Consider the following 19,989-nt stretch of genomic DNA (forward strand, 5'->3'; position numbering starts at 1 on the left):
CATCATGTGGAGCAGGTCATGTGATCTGGAATTAACACACTTCATTGAGAGGTGTTTTTGTAATGGGTAACTTAGTTGAAAGTGATAGAGTTTGCTATTTTCCATATAAAATTTGATATATTGCCAAAAAAGAAATATCTGTCATGATTATCTCAACTTAATAAAAAGAACACAATCAAAACTAATTTTAAATAAGCTCATTTTATTATTGTTTAGCTAATTAGAACGTGTTTGTTATTAAATGCGGACAGTTATTGAGTTGACATTTTAGTGACCCCCAGTCAAGTGATTGTTTCCATAATAACTAATTTTTGAATTTGTAAAGACATGATCATAATGAACATACAAAACATTATTTTTTTTTTTTTTTTTACTTTTAATAAAAATGTATGCAAGAAAAGTCAAAAGTCCCTCAATTATATATTGACCCATCTGAGTTCCTGCTTTGGGGACTGTATTTTCAATGCAGTCTTTCTAAGATGTTTGTTTTGATTGCACACAGGAGGAAACAATCTACTTAATGCAGTTACTGGGACGTGATGCAGTTTTCAATCCTTTGACATGTGATTTTCCACAGGAGAGCGCTCATTTCTGCTGCACGTTTAGAGCTGGTTTGTGTGGTTTCCAGGCAAGGTGAAGTGTGTCAGGCTGCTGCTCTGACTGTCACATACATCCGCAGTCTGCCGGTTAACACAGGAAACATGTTCCCATAATGTAATAGTGAAAGCCCACACGTTTCCATCACGGCTCAGCCCTCCGTCACATGGTGCACCGCTGCTGCCAGGACTGACGAACCCAAGTGCGCTGAGAGCAGGAAAACACACACACTTCACATCCAGCTCAGACGCTGACCGTCTGAAGGATCCACTTCTTGCTCCTGGAGGATGACTTTTAACATCCTGGTGTCATTTTGCAGCGCCGTGAAGTAAATATATATAGAGATATATATTTAAAAAAAACAAAACAAAACAAACTCCGCCATATTCAGCCCACCACGCCCGGAGCTCCGCCACCAGGAGTGAAGACTCGCCGCTAAAGTTGTTTCACAAACTTAATTTCCTCTTTACTGGAGAGGAACAAGGTAATACGAGCGAGCTTGAGAGACTTCACTTCCTTAAATTAATACTAAATCTTGTTTCCAGCTTGGGAGGGTCCAGCTTTGCAGCTCGCTGTAGGCTCTTCTATGGCTTTAACTGTAATCTAGTGACTCACAGAGACTCTTCTTTCTGTTTAACCGACATTATGTGTGTGTGTCTGCCGGGGAAGGTGAAGTGTTATCCGGGAGTAATGACTCTGAGCTCCGTGGGGGTTTGCTGCCTCAGCCCGGAGGCCAAGGAGGCTCGCAGGATCAACGATGAGATTGAGAGGCAGCTCCGCCGGGACAAGAGGGACTCCCGCCGGGAATACAAGCTGCTGCTGCTCGGTAAGGCTCCGTACATCAGCCTGTCTGCGGTAATGTTATTGATAAAACACCTAGTTACACACAGAGGTCCTTCACAGTGCTTTACAGTTAGAGGTAAACAATGAAAACGTGTAGAAAATACAACACAACACAGTCAAATTAGATTAACCCTCGTGTCGTCCTGTGGGTCAAAATTGTTTTAAAGTTTGAAAATGTGGAGAAAAAAATTTTTTTCACAGTGAAATTTCTGATGTCCACATTTTCAACACTTCTGGGAAATCTTTCAACATTTTTTGGTGGAAAAAAAGAAACGTTAAAAATGTTTCTTTAAGAGCATTCACATAAAAATCAACCAAAATCCAGCTTAAAGAAAATATTAGAAGTTTTACTGATATATATGTAATCACTTTAGATATTTTTAGTATTTTTTTTGGAAGATTTTTACTCATTTTTTGAAAATATTTGCAAGATTTTTTTTTTTGCCAAATTTGTGGATTTTTTTTAAAGGGAAATTTTTAAGGAATTATTGGAATTTTCTTTCCTGAAAGTTTTGCAAATTTTCAGAAATTTGGGGAATTTTTTTGGTGAATTTTTGGATTTTTTTCAGACAAGAAAATATTTTTTGCTGCCCGTAAATGAGGACAACAGGAGAGTTATATTTATTTTAAAAACTCATGCAGACAAGTTGAAGAAGATGCACATTATTTTTTTATGGAATAAATCAAACCGATTGACTAAAGCAGCAGAAAAACAAGTCAAAGATACAATAGAGCACAGTCAAATGACATTAAATTTGTCATAAAAACAAGACAGACAAGTTGAAAGAAGTGTATTTATGAGAATAATTCAAACTGGTTGACTGAAGCAGCAGAAAAACACAAAAAGGACAAATATAACTACCGTAAAAAATAAAGTAGACTGTAATTCGACTTGGAAAACATATTCAAGTCTTCTATTCAAGTAAAAGTTGCAGCATCTCTCCGAACAAATACTGTGAAAGCCTTGCATCCACTATTAGGCTACTAAAATAAGTGTTTACTGTACAACAAAAGTCTATTTTACTCTAAATGGGACCATGATGTAAGGCTCCGTATATCAGCCTGTCTGCGGTAATATTATTAATACCACACTTTATCATGCACATAAATGAGTAAAACACCTTATCATACGCAGAGGTCCTTCACAGTGCTTTACAATTATAGGTAAACAATGAAAACATGTAGAAGATACAACACAAGACAGTCAAATTAAATTAAATTCATCATAAAAACAGAACAGACAAATTGAAAGAAGTGTACGCATTTATTAGAATAATTCAAACTGGTTGACTAAAGTGTCAGAAAAACACAAAACAGACAAATATAACCATCGTAAAAGATAAAGTAGACTATAATCAGACTTGGAAAACGTATTCAGGTCTTCTACTCAAGTAAAAGTTGCAGCATCTCTCTGAAAAATACTGTGAAAGCCTTGCATTCACTATTAGGCTACTTAAATAAGTGTTTACTGTACAACAAAAGTCTATTTTACTCTAAATGGGAGCATAACGTACAAAATGAACATCATGCAATGTAGAATGAGACTTGAAACTAACATTTGAGAACATGAACTGATCAAGAAAAGGTTATTTGAGGTTATTTGAGCTAAATCAAGTTTGGTCATTTCCTCATTGAGTTCTATTCAGTTCTATACGGTTAAAAGTTCTATACAGTAGTCTCAATAGGACTATTGTTATCAAAAGATAAGACAAATAAAATCCTAAAAAAGATAAAATCGACTATAATCAGACTGGGAAAAAGTATTCAGGTCTTTTGCTTCAGTAAAAGTTGCAGTATCCTACTGAAAAAATACTGTAAAAGCCTCACATTCAGTGTTAGGCTACATAATTAAATGTACAATGTACAACAAAATGCAATATTTCAACTTCATGTATAATATGTTAATGTAATGTGCAATCTTTCATTTTTCAGGTGCAGTATGTCATAATCATGTGTAATATTAACATCATTACCTCAGAATCATTGCCAGTATCACTTATTCCTCCTCTGTTCTCATCTTATTTTAGCTTACTTTTGTATTTTCAGTAATGTCTTCTATGTAACAGATTATTATAAATATTGTATGGCTTATTGATTTTCTACTAGGCACTGCTGACCGCATGTTATGTAATTTTGTTTTCTGAGCAATATCTGGAAAAATAATTTCCTTTGTGATTAATCAAGTTTTGTCTTATCTTAAAGTACTGAAAGATAAAAGTTACTCTCTCAGTGTCAAATCTTATATTTTATGTATGTAAAGAAGTGAACTAAAAGTATAAAGTGGCAATAAATTTGAATCTTACAAGTATGTGACAAATAAAACATGTAAAAGATAAACCATAATCAGACTTTTAAAATGTATTCAGATCTTCTACTCAAGCAAAAAATGCGGTATTCCTATAAATAAATACTATAAAAGCCTTGTGTCCAATGTTAGGCCACTTAATTAAGTGTATAATGTATAAAAACCAAAATGAAGTACTGAAAATGAAAGTATTTATTGTGCAACACAACCCCTTAAATCTTATATTTTGCATTATTGGATTCATAATATTGAGGTGTCATTACATTTTGCTATTAATGTTTTTCATACTATTGGCTATTACAGTACATAACTCCATAAGATGATACTGCTCTACTGTTTTACATGAAGTATTGATGTGTAAAATAAGGGAGGATAAGGATAAAGTAGCAAGAAATTGAAATATTTTTAAAAGAAAAGAAGTATCTCAAAATGATCCCAGAGGACAATAAATTTAGTAAAGAGCTCTGGAAATGTTTCATTTATTTCTCCTGAACTGTGAGATCTGTGAGAGACCAAATTAGGGCTGTTTTTTTCTTCTCCAGGCCAGAAATATGCATAAAATCTCAAGTTAACCTCATTTTAAGTTGCAATAGAGATCTTATAAGACGGTTCTCTGATTTTTCCCAACTTTGGTGCTGCTTTTTGATCTTAGGACAGAAACCAGGGAGCTCTCTATGAACGTAAAATAGTCTGATCTCAGCCTTTACCCTCAAAGCCATTAAACGCATCTCATGCTGAGCTCAGACAGAGCAAATAAAGAGCTCTTCACAAGCACTCACTGAATCCTCACCCACACTTAAATGAATAGTTTTTTTTAAATCTCAACACACAATTATGCGCACAATTAATTTTTTCATGATAATGTTGTACTCTTGTAGGCTGAGTGAATTGTAATGACAGTACTTTGAATAAATTTACATAGTTTCCTACCCCAGTTTACTATAAAATAGTGAACGGAACTTGTCTAAACATAGATGTCATCGTCCTTGAAAGTGCTTGAGTGTGTGATGATGCATTTGTGGTTGAACGTTTATTATAAATTGCCAAGTAAGAAGCATTCAGATGTTTTTCTTAGGCAAAAGTGGCAATGCAAGGGTGTAAAAATTTCCAATACAAATTCTGATTTCAAGATGTTACATGACTAAAGTTAAAGAAGTATGAGAAGGAAAATTATCTTCAAAGTATTAAAAGTAAAAAATAGACATCCTGCATCAAAATGACCCCGTAACAGAATTTACGATGGATTATTTTATGAAGTATGAGATTGTTAATACTGATGCATCAGCGTGTAAACAGAGTTTTACTGCTGTAACTAGTGGAACTGCTTCTATCTGCTTTATATCTGGTTTGGTTGTTTAGTCCACTGGTTCCCTGGGGGCTTAAGGGTTTTACCCCTCTCAAGAGTCAAAAGAAACGAAGTCCTTCGATTCATGTTTGTATTAATTCTTCAGACTTTCCACCAATCTTTGGTTTTTGGATATTTTTGCTCTTTGTGCTTAAGATCCATCCTTTCAAAATGAACAAAGACACTATACATGGTGATATGGTAGCAAATTATCAATCATAATGTGGCCGTGCCCTGCAGCATACTTTTCTTTATTGTCTATTTTACCCTAAACGAGACCATAATGTTCAAAGTGGACACTACGCTAGATTAAATGAGACTTGAAACTAACATTTGAGACCATTAACTGATAAAGAAAATGTTCTTTGAGGTGATAAATCAAATGAGAAGTTTGGTCATTTCCTAGTAGACTTCTATACAATCAGGCTTCTTTTAGAACCAAAGAGGTTGCCTCCTGCTGGACATTAGCAAGATTGCAGGTTTAAGTAGCTTCCACGTTAGCTTCACTTTTTAGATCAGTAGGCTACATCCATCTTTTATTTACGGTTTATGGCACCAGCCTGGCTTTTGGCTGCAGTCTGGTTGGACAGCATTGGGGGTCTGTGGCTCAGAGGTATAATCAATGTGAGATATTCTGTACACAGATGATAATGGGGCCCTTATGGGGTTTTATCACGAGCCCAAAGAAAGCACAAATTATGTCTGCATTCTGTAGTCACTCTTATGTAATCCTGGATTTGCCTCAGTCACTCCAGGCAGGCTTATTTGTAAGCGCTGTTGGTCTAAGGTTTGTTCTTTATGTCAGTGGTTACAAACTGTATTTTGTCATCTCACTGGTGACTCCCTGCATCAGATATAAAAGCTGAATAAGAAGAAGTTGCAGCATTTCCCCTTGTAGCTGACAATGCTCAAGCGACACTGAATACAGAAGTGAAAGAAAAAGCTTGCCTCACGAGCACAGGGGTTTTTAAAGTTATGTACACAAAGCTCACCTCATTCTGTTCATCTAAGACTTCTTCAGAAGTCGGCGGTGATGACGACTGACCCTAAAAACGTTCAGGATGAGCCAGTCACCACCAGTGTGACCTCAGTTCACCTTCAGCTTACTCACAGGATTGTTGATGCATCCTTATCTAGTAATACAAATAAAATGTGCCTCCCAAGATGATGCTGTGTATGTATTTGTCTACCTGGTGTGTCCAGGTATTTTACAGATTAAGATATTACAAACACAGCATGTGATCTGTTACAAAGAAAATGGTGATGCTCTGTTACAGATTAATCTGAAATATTTATCTCCACCCTCACCAGTTACAGCAGTAACATTATACCAGCACAACAATGCACCAGCAATAAACATTTAATAATATATGAGTTTGGGGCTCACGCAGAGTAGGAAAGTCACTGAGCGATGCAGAAATGCACCAATGACTTGGTGATTTTAACCCTCCTGTTGTCCTCATTTACGGGCACCAAAAAAATATTGTTTCCTTGTCTGAAAAAAATCCAAAAATTCAGCCAAAAAAATTCCCCAAATTTCTGAAAATTTGCAAAACCTTCAGGAAGAAAATTCCAATAATTCCTTAAAAGTTTCCCTTAAAAGTTAATTTTTTTTTTAAAAAATGCCTAATTTTGGCAAAATTCTTGTAAATTCTTCAAAAAAATGAGTAAAAATCTTCCAACAAAGTCCTAAAAATATCTAAAGTGATTACATACATATCAGTAAAACTTCTAATATTTTCTTTAAGAACATTCACATAAAAATCAACCAAAATTTGCTGGATTTTGGTGGATTTTTTTGTGAATGTTCTTATAGAAAAATTTTTAACATTCCTTTTTTTCCACCAAAAGATGCTTAAAGATTTCCCAAAAATGTTGAAAATGTGGACATCAGAAGTTTCACTGTAAAAACATATTTTTTCTCCACATTTTCAAACTTTAAACCGGGTCAATGTTGACCCGCAGGACGACACGAGGGTTAATGTGATTTAATGATGTAAAATAATTACAACGCTACCCTCATTGTTCAACTGTGTCCGTGTGCGCGATATTGTTGTGTTTCTGTCAATGACCAGGAACTGGTGAAAGTGGGAAGAGCACTTTCATCAAACAGATGAGGATCATTCATGGCCGTGGATACTCTGATGAGGACAAAAGAGGTTTCACCCGGCTGGTCTACCAGAACATCTTTACTGCCATGCAGGCCATGATTCAGGCCATGAACGCACTGCAGATCCCCTACAAGTATGAACACAACAAGGTAAGCCAGACACTTGTCTCGTCTTGATTCTTTCCTTTGCTGCCTCATTTAGACAAATTGAGAAAGAGGTTTTACCGCACAGAAGCATGAGCGAGCTTCACGGTGCCTGACAGCGCCTGCGGTGTGTATCACTGTGTCGTCAGGGTGAAGCACTTCTGGTGTTTAGTTTTGAAATCCTGCTGCCAGAAAGTTTTGTCTACATACGGAGCAGACTGTCATTGTGAAGTACACATTATGTTCCACTGCAGGCGTGTAAAGGCAGGTACTCCTGAGCCAAGTGCAAGCAAGAGACCGAGAGGAATCTGCCACTGTCATACCAACTCCAGGGAGCTTATTAATCACACAAATCTGCTGGCTCACACCACTATCCTGCGGTAGATAGAGTTCCTGGTTAGGAGGAGGGGGGCTGGACTTTTGTCGGTATTAACCAAGTCTGAGTGAGCATGTGGGTTACAGTGTTTTCTTTCTGTGGGTGAAGTTTGTGTTCTGTGGATGGCATTGTTTGTGACTCAGCAAGCAGATATTAATGCAGAAGTTGCTGAAGGTCAGACAGGTCAAGAAGCCAATGATTGTGTTCAAAATTAGTGCACAAGTTTATCCCGAATGTACGCTACTGTCTTCTAACAATGCAGTGCAGAGAGTGCATGTCTGAAATCTCAGTTTACCACTCCGTCAGTCTCACTGGGACTAGTGAATAAGGAAACCAGGGGGTGATTTCAGCCATTATGTCATTTACTAAACCTTGAACGGTGATTGTTCAATCATAGCAACTGTAACAACGCATTGCAGGCACGTCAAGCTTTGGGTTTTTCCACCTGCAGAAGCCGTGCATGTAGAGCTGCAATCATTTTCAACTATTAAATAAAACACCAACTTTTCTGATGATTGATTATTTGGTTTGACCACATATTTGAATAAAAAAAGGCAAAATTCAGTGATTCTTAAATTGGTTTGTTTTCTGGTTTCTTTTGCTCCTCTGTGGCAGTAAACGGAATATCTTGGCATGTAAAACAGTTTACATGTTGATCGATTTTTTTATTTATTTATTTTTTACCATTTCCTGACAACTACCACCTGAGGTCCAGTGATTTCATAACACTTTCTGTCCCCAAGGTTTGCACTGTCTTTGGGCGGAATTCCTTTCGCTTTGCTGCAGCAATCGATTGGAATTTTCTCTGAAACTGCCATTACTTCCATCACCTTACATTTTTAAACAGCAGCTGCAGCAGACCCTTGTTGACCACTGCACATGCTGACTGTTTTCATTGAATTTCTAGCATTAATTTAGGGTGCTTTTAATCTCTGTTTAAACACTTGTGTATAATTTTTTTGTATCTGTACTTGTTTGTTATCTTTCTTCCTGCTGGGGCTTCTTGCCAGGTCATCATTGTAAATGAGAAATTGTTCTCAACTGAGCTTACCTGGTAAAATAAAGAATAAAAAAAAAAGTTTAATTGACCAAGCAACTAAAAATATTTCACTGATTAATCAACAGTAATGATTAGTTGCTGCCCCACTTGCCATAAATATACAAGTGCAAAATTGTAAGGAATGGAACGAATTGTGTTTAAATAGTCTAAGATTGAAGGGGATTTGAAGGGGGGATGTACAGATTTGTATTTAAATACAGGTCTCTTATGTCACTATCTATTGTCAAATGAGCCACAATGGTAACTGAGCCTGTGACGAGCTGATGAATTATATGAAAGGTTTCTGTGGTGATATCAAGTCAACCACCGTTAGTGATGAGTGTTTCTTCAGTTGTGTGTCTGCCAGAGAGTAGAGGTGGAGCTAACCAGACGGACTTGATCTGTAGCTCAGCTGTGCATAAAGCTGCGTATTGTTTTTGCTCGGCTGCTTTGTCCTCGTCTCAGAAGATATTACTCCCTGTTTGCGCTCATGTGTGACGATCTTTAATTGCTATAAAGGCGTGACCCAGCTGACACGGGTGACACTGTGTGGATCTGTCTAAAGTGAGGCTCAAAAACACAGCTGTGACTACTACTTATCAACACTGGTGCTGCCAAAGAGAACGATACCACCATCTTTGAGATTGCCACTTTAAAATGTAATAAGATTTTTTCTGTTACTGTGTTGGCATACTAATAATATTGTGGCTAGCTAGCTCTGTACTGGATGTAAGAACAATGGTCAACTGGAAACCAGAGCAGCACTGATTAATTTTGACGACAGTTAAATAATCAGTAACTGTTTTAAAAGTCGACAAAAGTCTAAATTCTCAGATTTCAGCTTCTTTAATATTTCCTGGTTCCTTTACTTCTCTGTGACAGTAAACCAAATGTCTTTCAGTTGTGGACAAAACGAGACGTCATCTTGGGCTTTAGGAAACACTGATTGACATTTTTCACCATTTTCTAACATGTTATAGACAAAACAACTAAACTGTTAGTCCAGAAAATAATGAGCAGGTTAGTCACAGATTACTGAAAAGTTTACAGAATTCTGCAGACAGTTTTTGAACCAAATCATGGAGCTAAATTTATCTTACCGATAACTGATAGAATAACCTGTTGTCGTTTCAGCTGTGAAAGTTTACATTCGCAGAGAAAAAAAGAACTGCTTTAGTGAATATCTGTCTGAAATTAGGAACACACTGTTTTGAAAATTACTGAAGCAACATTTTTTGTTGTTGTAGACTAGCCTGTCACTTATTTTCACAATAAATCCATTAATATATCTATACAATATCAGCAAAATGGTGCAAAACGTCAGTCTGTGTTTCCAAAAGCCCAGCAGGATGTCCTCAAATGCTCTATTTTGTCTGCAACCAAAAGAATTGCTAAGATTATCAGAGGAAACCGTTGTGGTGCTGTTCTGTGTAGCACAGACGTTTCAATGGATTGCTTTTAATCGTTTCCCAAAGTAGGAGCTATGTACACCTACAGCCTGTGGAAGGACTGCCAGTAAGCCTGCAGAAAACAGGAAAATCACCTCTTATTATGGGAAGACACATGACTCAAACAGCTCTTTAATAGCACTGGCTTCATTGGAGTCAACAGCGATAGTCAGCTGGTTCAGCCCATTTACAGTGTGCAAATATGCGTTTCATAACTCTGGAAATTCCCAAAGAGTGGCAGCTTGTGGACATTAGTAAAGAGGCAACCTCCACATCTGAACTTTATGACTGTAGCAGTAGAAGAACTCATCAGAACTTCAGACACAGCTGCCCATCAACCAATTGTTTGCTATCTTGCACGATAAGGCTGCAGGATAAGTTGCACCTCCCATGTGATCGTGCTAAAGTTTCAGGCAGCAGTAACTGAGAGTAAACAGACCGTAATAGTTCAGCCATAAATGACCATTAAGGCACTCCAAGCAGCTTGTGCATAAGTGTTTTTTTCTGGCTGAACGCTTTTACTGTGGGTCCACAGTGCAGTAATGGGATGCGCAGTCAGGGAAAGATCAATTATTAATCAGAAACACGTGAAGCTGAGATGGAGATGAAGAATTCCAAGATGACATAGCAGCATTTGTGCTCTGTTTAGCATTTTGCAATACACAAACGTGAGCTCATGTTCTGATGAATCACTCTTCATAAGTGTTTCTAAAAGTGCCAGTTTGTGTCACTAACTTCAGCGTGTCTTTCTGTTCTTCAGGCCAACGCCAGTATTGTCAATAAGGTTGACGTGGAAAAGGTTACAACATTAAAAAAGCCATACGCGGATGCCTTAAAGAGCCTGTGGAGCGATCCGGGCATTCAGGAATGTTACAATCGAAAGAGGGAATACCAGCTGTCCGACTCAGCCAAATAGTGAGTGTAAACAGCGACCAATCACTGAGCACACAAATAGTTTCCAGCGTTTCATCTGCCAGTTGTGTCTTTAATGCAGCCCGAAGCTGAAGTTATTCCATTTAAGGTTGCTGACAAAAGGCTTCAAAGCAAAGAAACACCATTTAAACTCTGTAAATAATTAATGATGGTGACGTGGCTGGAACCGAAACATCCGCCTTGATGATTTTACAGTAAATGTCTCCCCTCTGTCTCTCTCCTGGTTCTTCTTAAGTCTAAGTGGTTTTGATTTGAACTCCTGACTGGGCGTTGTTGTTCTCTGCTCTTAGCTATCTGAATGACTTGGACAGAATCGCTGAGGCTGCTTATCTGCCGACCCAGCAAGATGTCCTGAGGGTCAGGGTGCCCACCACAGGTATTATAGAGTACCCCTTCGACCTGGAGAGTGTGGTGTTCAGGTGAGTGTTGTTGTTGTATCTAATGTTCTAGTGATTTCATTGAAGAAACAGAGAAAATACACAAATGAGCAGAAGAGGCAAATCACAATATTGATATACTCTATAAAGTAACATGTTTTCTTGAATTTTTATTGAATTTTTATTGAACAAATAATAGTTAAAACCCAAATCTGTCTGTTGGCATACACACACTGTGTTCAGATGGGTTTTAGAAAGTCTGGACAGCACAAACAAAACAAAGCAAAGAAAAAAATATCATTTTGGAAATTGGATCTGAATCACAGCGATGGTTTGAAATTCATTTCCAGTCAGATTTCAAACAAATCAGATTGTAAAGCGATCTGATCAGATTGCATCACTTGCAAAGAGACACAACGGCAACAATGGAAACTCCAGAGAGACGGAAGTACTGAGCCGAGTCCATGATCCCATTAGAAGTAAATTATCTACCGAGGCGATCCGGTAGCTGAGTGGTTAATACACCACATGGGCAGGAACGCTGTCTTTACCTATTCTTCTTATCTCTCCACTACTACTATCAAATAAAGGCACAAAAAAGCCCTAAAATACTAGTAATCTTAAAAATGTTTTGTCTGCTGGCACTTTAGTGGAGGCTTTAGTGGAGTCTGGAAGAGAGGTTGTCTGGACACATAAATCTGATCATTTGCAAATAACAGTGTCAACAGTCCATCCTAAAAATCTGATTATGATGTTCTGGTGAACAAAACCCAAATGTGAACTCCTACTGAGTGTCTAGCATTGGAACAAAGCCCTAATACACACAAACAGACATTCATGTCCCAGGGCCCACTGGATCAGAATAGTCTGGATTAGAAAATCCTGTGTTTTGCTGTCCAGGATCAGGTAATCCATCCTTTTTTGTTCCGATTTTCAAGATTACCTGTTACTGGTGCCCATAAAATCCCTCCTGAATCCACCGTTCTGCTGGGATCATGATAGTCCTGTTTATTTTTGGATCACAGCTGAGCAGCACATACTGAAGGTTTGATCCAGATCAAAACCAAGACTGAATTTTGTGACCTCAACTGATTTCAGAATCTTTTCTTTCTTTTGAAAAACCTATTTTTAAGATTTGATGCAATGTTTTTGCTGAAAATTGATCAGATGGCTGTACTACGAAGCCAGATTAGAGGGTTAGTGAGGCATGTTAGGCTGAAAGTCAGAGTTTTCAGTATCACCATGGCTCTCTTTTAACCTGTGAGATCTCCATGGTAACTTGTGCTGTGGAGCTAACCTGGTCAGGAGCAGGTTATGTCCTGAGTTTCGGGTTTAAATCGGCCTTTTAACAAATTGGTTCCTCACAATTATTTATGAGCGAAACAGATTCCCGGCTGAGGGAATTTGTTTATCTGCAAACATGTTGAGCTGTACTTTACTGAAACCACAGAATGAAACCGTGTAGTTACAGTATCACACACTGCATGCATAGTGTTGCCGTGGAAACCAGACATGTATTTAGTTGGTGATGCAGAAATCGTATAAATATGTTTGGTCCTCATTTGCTGCCAAGTCCGTTTACACTGCTGGTACTACAACTGATTGAACACAGATTGGAAAACTGATTATTCTACTGGTATTTATTACAGAGAATATTAGTAACATTAATTTCACTTTGATTTGGCTACAATATAAAGTGATATCCTGCATTATGGAACAGTGTCAGACCTAAATGGACTTCAATACAATATGTTTAAATATATATGAAATCTAAAGTTTAACAGCTCTAAAGTGCAGCTGTCAGTTAGAATGATCAGTATTGCAGCAGCAGCTTTTTACCGTCCTGCATTTTTATATTTGTCGTTGTGCTCCATTGACTGAAGCAGCTGCACATGATCTTTTCATTTTGTGCAGAAGAAGTGTCAAATGATGCATTAAAAGCCCCCTTTTGTGTGAAAACGCACAGTTTGAAGCAGAAAGCCTGAATTGACAAAGAAAGTTTTAAAAAAGTACCGTTGTTATACCCATTAACTCTGAAGTTTTAGTTTTTGTCGAACCGACTTACACAAAGAAAGCCCGACTATGTCAAACATTCTTCGTAGTGCAGCCCTCTGGGCACTTCTCTTGCACCAACATAAGGTTGTGTTTGTGTTGTTTTACAACTATTTAGTCCCCCTCAGGATGAACACAAGTCCCTAGTGAGTGAGTGAGAACTAATGAGATTCCAGTCGGTATACACTAAACTGTGCTTAGTGCTACTAGTTGTTATCAAGCTAACGTGGTGAACAAGACAAACATGACACCCATTGGCATGTTAGCATGCTAATGTTAGCATTTAGCTGAAAGCACAAGCCTCAGAGTCACTAATGTGGCTGCAGCTTTGTTTTTTCCTGTTGGAGGATCATTATGGAGGAACGAGCTGGAAGCTATTATACCCATTATGTCTTCTGAGCACAGCTGGACCTGATTTGAGAATTCACTGTGGGAGGTCCATGGTATCAGTCTGTTCACTTGGAAGGAGTGTTTCTTTCTTAATTAATTCTGTAATCATTTTCTGTAGTAATGCATTAGATTCACATTAAACATTACTGTTGAAATGAAGAAGTCATTGTGGCCTTAAAGCACAGAATTTAACCTCGATGGCATAAAGATAAATGCTGTCGTCATGGGAATATTGTAAAAACATTGCAGCCACTCAGCAAATAGTAGACAGTGATTTAACTCTGTGAAGCCCAAAACCTTCCGGCATCTTTAAAAAACAAGCTATCTTTTAGAAAATTGCCAAAATTACTGATTATTTGGTAAGTCCATAAACTGCAAACAGATATATTTTTTGACAGTCTTTTAAATAGCCATGCATAATATGCTGTTCTGTCTGGAAAATTAACCACATTTGAGCTTAAAATCTTAGTATTTCACCAAACTTACTTTGTGTCTTTTTAAAAAGCATGCCATCAATATACCATTAGTCAAAAAATTAAAAAAATTCTGCATTCCTCAGGGCAACTAAGAAGCCATAACTGTCTCAGCTGCCACCAGCAGTCAACAATAACCGTATGACAATAATTCAGAGACAAGTATTAGTAAGACCCATCCATCCATCCATTATCTATATCGCTCAATCCTCATTAGGGTTGCGGGGGGCTGGAGTCTATCCCAGCTGACTTAGGGTGAAGGCAGGTCACCAGTCTATGACAGGGCTACACGAAGAGACGAACAATCACACTCACATTCACACCTATGGAAAATTCAGAGTTATCAATTAGCCTCAGCATGTTTTTGGACTGGGCTGCACAGTGGTGGTGGTTAGCACTTTTGCTTTGCAGCAAGAAGGTCCCTGGTTTGCATCCTAGCCCTCCTGAGATCTTTCTCCCTGTGCATGCATGGGTTTTCTCCAGGTACTCCAGCTTCCTCCCACAGTCCAAAAACATGCTGAGATTAACTGTTGACTCTAAATTGTCCGTAGGTGTGAATGCAAGTGTGATTGTTTGTCTGTATATGTAGCCCTGTGATGGACTGGCGACCTGTCCAGGGTGTCCCCTGCCTTTGCCCTAAGTCAGCTGGATAGCCTCCAGCCCCTCCCCCCCGCAACCCTAATGAGGATTAAGTGGTGTTTCGATAATGGATGGATGGATGGATGTTTTTGGACTGTAGGAGGAAGCCAGAGTACATGGAGAAAACCAACACATGCACAGGGAGAACATGTAAACTCCATGCAGAAAGATCCCAGGAAGGCCAGGACGCAAACTGGGGATCTTCTAGCGGCAAGGCAAAAGTGCTAACCACCAAGTATATTATGGCAATATAACTTTATTATACTGCACATGAGACATTTCTGAACGAATACGAATTGAATGATACCAATTCTAGTCATAGTTGTGCAGTTTTCCATAGAGGTGCAGGACTTAACATTGCATTAAAAAATGAGCCTGCATAGAGTAAAATGCGACAGGAGCAAAAAATGTCCAGAAACTGCTTGGAGTTCAGGGGGTTAAACAAATGACACTGCGATAGGTTTATAGAGTGATATTAGACTCAGTGTCACGTGGTCTTGAAATGCTGCACTATAGTTAACTGAACAGATACAATCATTGCTCTGCTCTGTGTCTGTTGAGTCATCACATCCACATTACTTCTCAAAAATCTCTTGTCACATCACTGTTATTAAGAAATTAAATCATTTATGTGATCGACTTAGCAGAGCCTGTGTGTGGTGATTGTTTTTCAATGACGGCTTAAACCTGTGGCTGCAGGATGGTGGATGTGGGCGGCCAGCGTTCAGAGAGGAGGAAGTGGATCCACTGTTTCGAGAATGTCACCTCCATCATGTTCCTGGTGGCACTCAGCGAGTACGATCAGGTTCTCATTGAATCCGCCAATGAGGTGAGAAGCAGGCTGCTGCCCACAAAAGAACAATCTCATCTGCTCCTATATGTCTTGTTATTCTGCACTCGGGGGAAGAAAGGGGCTCGCTGCGGGATAATTATAAAAATCGCCGGGAGGGACACAAAGGGACATTGTTTGCTCTGTTTAAGGCCAAACCTGTTAGGTGGAAGTGATGACCTAGATTTCTAGAGTCCAGCACTAGTCTGCTGTCTCTCTCTCTTTGTCTCTCCCTTTTGCTCTCTCGCTCCCTTTCTGGTCTCACTGGTGAAGCCCATCTCAGCGCTCTGTTGCGGCAGTGCATCTGGTTGACCTGCAGGGGGAGCTCTTTAGTCGCTCTGTTCAGCAAAGGGCACCTCTCAGCCAAGACTTGTTCACTTGATGAGATTACAGCCAATTGAATTTGCTCACACAGACAATCGCTGCTGAAGTACTGCTATCTAACAATATGTCTCGTCTCATATTTCTGCTCATGTTCCTATGTTTTGTAAAGAATCGGATGGAGGAAAGCATGGCCTTGTTCAAGACAATCATAACCTACGAGTGGTTCAAAAATTCCTCCATCATCTTGTTCCTCAACAAGATAGATTTACTGGAGGAGAAAATCATGCATTCCCACCTGGTCGACTATTTCCCAGAGTATGACGGTAAGCAAACACTTGGCAAAGAACATTTGAATGGTTTAATTCAGCATCTTTTTCATTCATTTAGTTTACGCTGTATATTATTTGACAATAGAAAGTAGCACAAACTTCTTCCTACATATGAAGAGTTAAATTCATCAGCAACTACTTAGTCTGATGTGATGAACAGCTGACATTAGCTGCTGTAAGCTACTGGTTACACCACACCAAGTGCAGCTGTACCAGCATGTACCAAACTGACAAAAGGTCTGTTTTCAGCTCTTACAAATTCACATTGTTCTGTTTTTTTCTCTGCATCCATTTTCATGTCATGTTTTTGAGCTTTCATGTATCTCCTGAAAGTACTACAGTGACTTTAGTGTGCAGTTTTTGCCCTCTACTTCCTTCCAACCAGGTCCCCAGCAGGATGTCGAAGCAGGAAAAGATTTCATCTTAGACATGTTTGTCAGTCTCAATCCAAACAAGAAAAAAATCATCTACTCCCACTTCACATGTGCCACAGACACAGACAACATTCGATTTGTCTTCTGCGCGGTGAAGGACCACATCTTGCACACCAACCTGGACATCTACAACTTGGTTTAGAAACGCTGGTGTTGCTGCTGTAATTGAATCGGCTGTGTGCAGCTGGCAGTCGGCACAGCTCTGCAGTGGTTCAGTGTGCTTCACGCTGCTGCTGAGCACTATAATCCAAAACAGGAAATTGAGAAGCTACAGAGCTTGGCATCAAATGACTGTACTACTGATGTATTTCAAATTTTCTTGTTAGGCTCTTTGAAAATGGATGTCTCCAGCTATTATGAAGTGTGACCTGACAATTAAAGAGCTGCCTTGGTGAGGGGTCTATTATAGCATGCACTCTGAAATTTATGGGGCGCTTTGTGAAAGTTTTTTGAGCAGTAACAGTGTAAATGCACATGGATGGATTAAGAGAGGGAAAAGTATTTCAGTGGCCTCAAAAGCCTCTGCGGACTTGCGATGTACTGGGTCTCTCCTTCAGGGAATCTGTGGAAGTGAATGTAGACTAACTGCAATGCAGCACCTCACATCACTAACCCGAGTTGGTTGTAGTTTGTTTTGTTTTTTTTAAACTTTGGAAACTGTTTGAGATACTCTAAGAGCTTAGTTTGTGTCTTGACTTAAAGGGAATGAGTCATAATTAACACTAATGACAAATGTACTTTATTACAGGCATTACTTGCACACTGTACATTTTGTAGCGTTACAATTTTTGCTTGACTTCGTTGGATTCCGATCATTTCTGCCACCTCAACCTTCACTTGACTGTCTACAAGGTGTATTCGTCTGTGATGGCATTTTAAAACCACTTTTTGTGAGCACGGCATTCACATATTTTTATATGTAATTTAACATATTTCAAAGGGATATTCAGATATTTCTTTTTTGTGTCAGAGCTGTACAGTAGAATAGCATATTCATTCAGTTAAGGGACTATTTGACTGGTTTTCTAAGTAGTGTTTTGCCTAAATGTCACTGGCTTATGTAGCTTTAGAACTCACTCACTATTCATCAGAATGCATATTGTACATATTGCATGGTACATTAACCTCCCAGTGTGGTTGTTTTTCATTTTTGTTTGCATCAAGGTCAGTGTTGAAAGGCTTACTGCAAGAAGAGAGAACTGTTTATTGTTAAATAATTTCTGAGGCATTGAACTAATGCATTCTTGATCCTTAATCATGCAGTTCAAAGGTATTACATGCATGAATAAGAAGCTAATGAGAGTGTTTCCACAGCACTAATGTTTACACGACCCTTTTTTTTCTTGTTAAAAGTAATTACAGGCTAATTTGTACCATTTAATTTATGGGTATATTTCACTGTCACTGCAGTATCATAATGCAGTCTTAGTGTTTTGTTTTTTTTTTTTTTTATTAATGTGATTGGATAAATAAACAGTCTGTTAATTTGCTGCTCAGGTTTTCAGTCTTTGTCTGTGTTTACAAATCAGATCCGGCACACTGATGGTTTGTCATTCAAGTGTTTGTCTTCTTGGCTGCAGCTCCATCAGCTCATCTGGAGCCGTGTTAGTCCTGAAATCCTCCTCTGTGAGACATCCATCTGGCCGCAGCCTGCAGCAGTAGGTCCATATTTTCAGTCTTGTGCACAGCGATATATGGTGTGGCGAAGAAGCATTATTTTTGGAGGAGGACAGACTGAAAGTAAAGTGGCAGTTGTACATAGGTCTTGCAACGAAGGATTAAAGGGGGTGGAGGTTGTTGGGCGACAAACCTTTGGTGGTCTGTTCCACATGTAGTCAATTCAGACCATAGACTGTATAATAAAGACATAATAATCTTTATAAAGACATAGTAATCTTTATTATACAGTCTGTGATTCAGACCTGCATCTGCCCTGAATCAAGCCACTGCAGCCAAACGAATGTAATAAGAACCAGGGCGAGAGCTAACAAATTGTCATTGATTTGTTAGTTTTTTTGTTGGAAAAATAGTAAACGAGAGAAATGTCTAGCACGACTCTCCAAAGAAAATCCTGTAATTTGAAAAACATGAAAAATACAGAAAAAAATCTGCTCTAGTAGATAATACCCAAGAAAGAGGCATTTTACCCCAGTGAACCCCAAATCTAGGAGAAAAATGGGCATGTATATATGATTAAAAAAATAAAACTTATGTGGTATTTATAATAATAGAAATTAGCAAAATTACACACACACACACATATATATATATATATATAAAAACTTGCTTTTATTTTCCTCTTAGTTTCTCTTAATTTTTCAGTGAGATATGTCACATTTGTACATTTTGTTTTAAATTCTGTATTAATTCTACTAGGAACAACCTATTTTTTAATGTATAATCAACTTAAAAACTTGTTTTTGATTTAATTGTTCAGTTTTCTTTGTCTCAAATTGTTCAGATCCCATGTTCAGGCCTAAGATATGTCACATTTGTACATTTCTTTTTAAATTATGAGGAAATTCTAGTAGAAACAACCTATTTTTTAAAAGTATGATCAACTTTAAAAAATCGTTAATGTTTTTATCTTCCTTTCAGGATTTAATTTTTCAGTGTTTTTGGGCTTGAGATCAATTTAACCATGTGAATCCCAAATATAGAAAAAAAATGAGAAAAAGCAATGTGTATATACACACAGACATACATATATGCTATATATATATATATATATATATATATATATATATATATATATATATATATATATATATATATATATATATATATATATATATATATATACACATACATACATAATGAATTAAAAAATAAAACTGATGTTGTATTTTTGCAGCAGTGGGTTTTACAGGGTTCCATACATATTTTTGTCGTTTTTGGAAAAATGTGCAGTAGTTTTAACATCAATAATACAATACATCATGAAGCCATACTGTCCTGTCATGTAGTCAAATTTGCAGTTCAATTTACGTTGCAGCAATTGC

At 38.0% G+C, this 19,989-nt stretch overlaps 1 protein-coding gene across 1 annotated transcript; it reads left to right on the forward strand.

Annotated features, from left to right (window-relative positions):
- The first annotated feature begins 755 nt into the window (after positions 1-755).
- Positions 756-18,477, forward strand: LOC111585789 (guanine nucleotide-binding protein G(q) subunit alpha-like). Its single transcript, XM_023295398.3, has 8 exons — positions 756-1,081; positions 1,267-1,423; positions 7,166-7,350; positions 10,968-11,122; positions 11,431-11,559; positions 15,771-15,900; positions 16,394-16,547; positions 16,939-18,477. The coding sequence occupies exons 2-8, from the start codon at positions 1,288-1,290 to the stop codon at positions 17,127-17,129; spliced, it is 1,080 nt and encodes a 359-aa protein (XP_023151166.1). The 5' UTR covers positions 756-1,081; positions 1,267-1,287; the 3' UTR covers positions 17,130-18,477.
- The last annotated feature ends 1,512 nt before the right edge of the window (positions 18,478-19,989 follow it).

The sequence above is a fragment of the Amphiprion ocellaris genome, chromosome 17 (genome assembly GCF_022539595.1).
Source record: "Amphiprion ocellaris isolate individual 3 ecotype Okinawa chromosome 17, ASM2253959v1, whole genome shotgun sequence".
NCBI lineage: Eukaryota > Metazoa > Chordata > Actinopteri > Pomacentridae > Amphiprion > Amphiprion ocellaris.

Excerpts from the sequence above, each read along its gene's own strand:
- LOC111585789 (XM_023295398.3), top strand. The coding sequence starts at position 1,288 with ATGACTCTGAGCTCCGTGGGGGTTTGCTGCCTCAGCCCGGAGGCCAAG. Across the intron at positions 11,123-11,430 it reads CTGTCCGACTCAGCCAAATA|CTATCTGAATGACTTGGACA; the intron begins GTGAGTGTAAAC and ends CTCTGCTCTTAG. Across the intron at positions 11,560-15,770 it reads CTGGAGAGTGTGGTGTTCAG|GATGGTGGATGTGGGCGGCC; the intron begins GTGAGTGTTGTT and ends CTGTGGCTGCAG.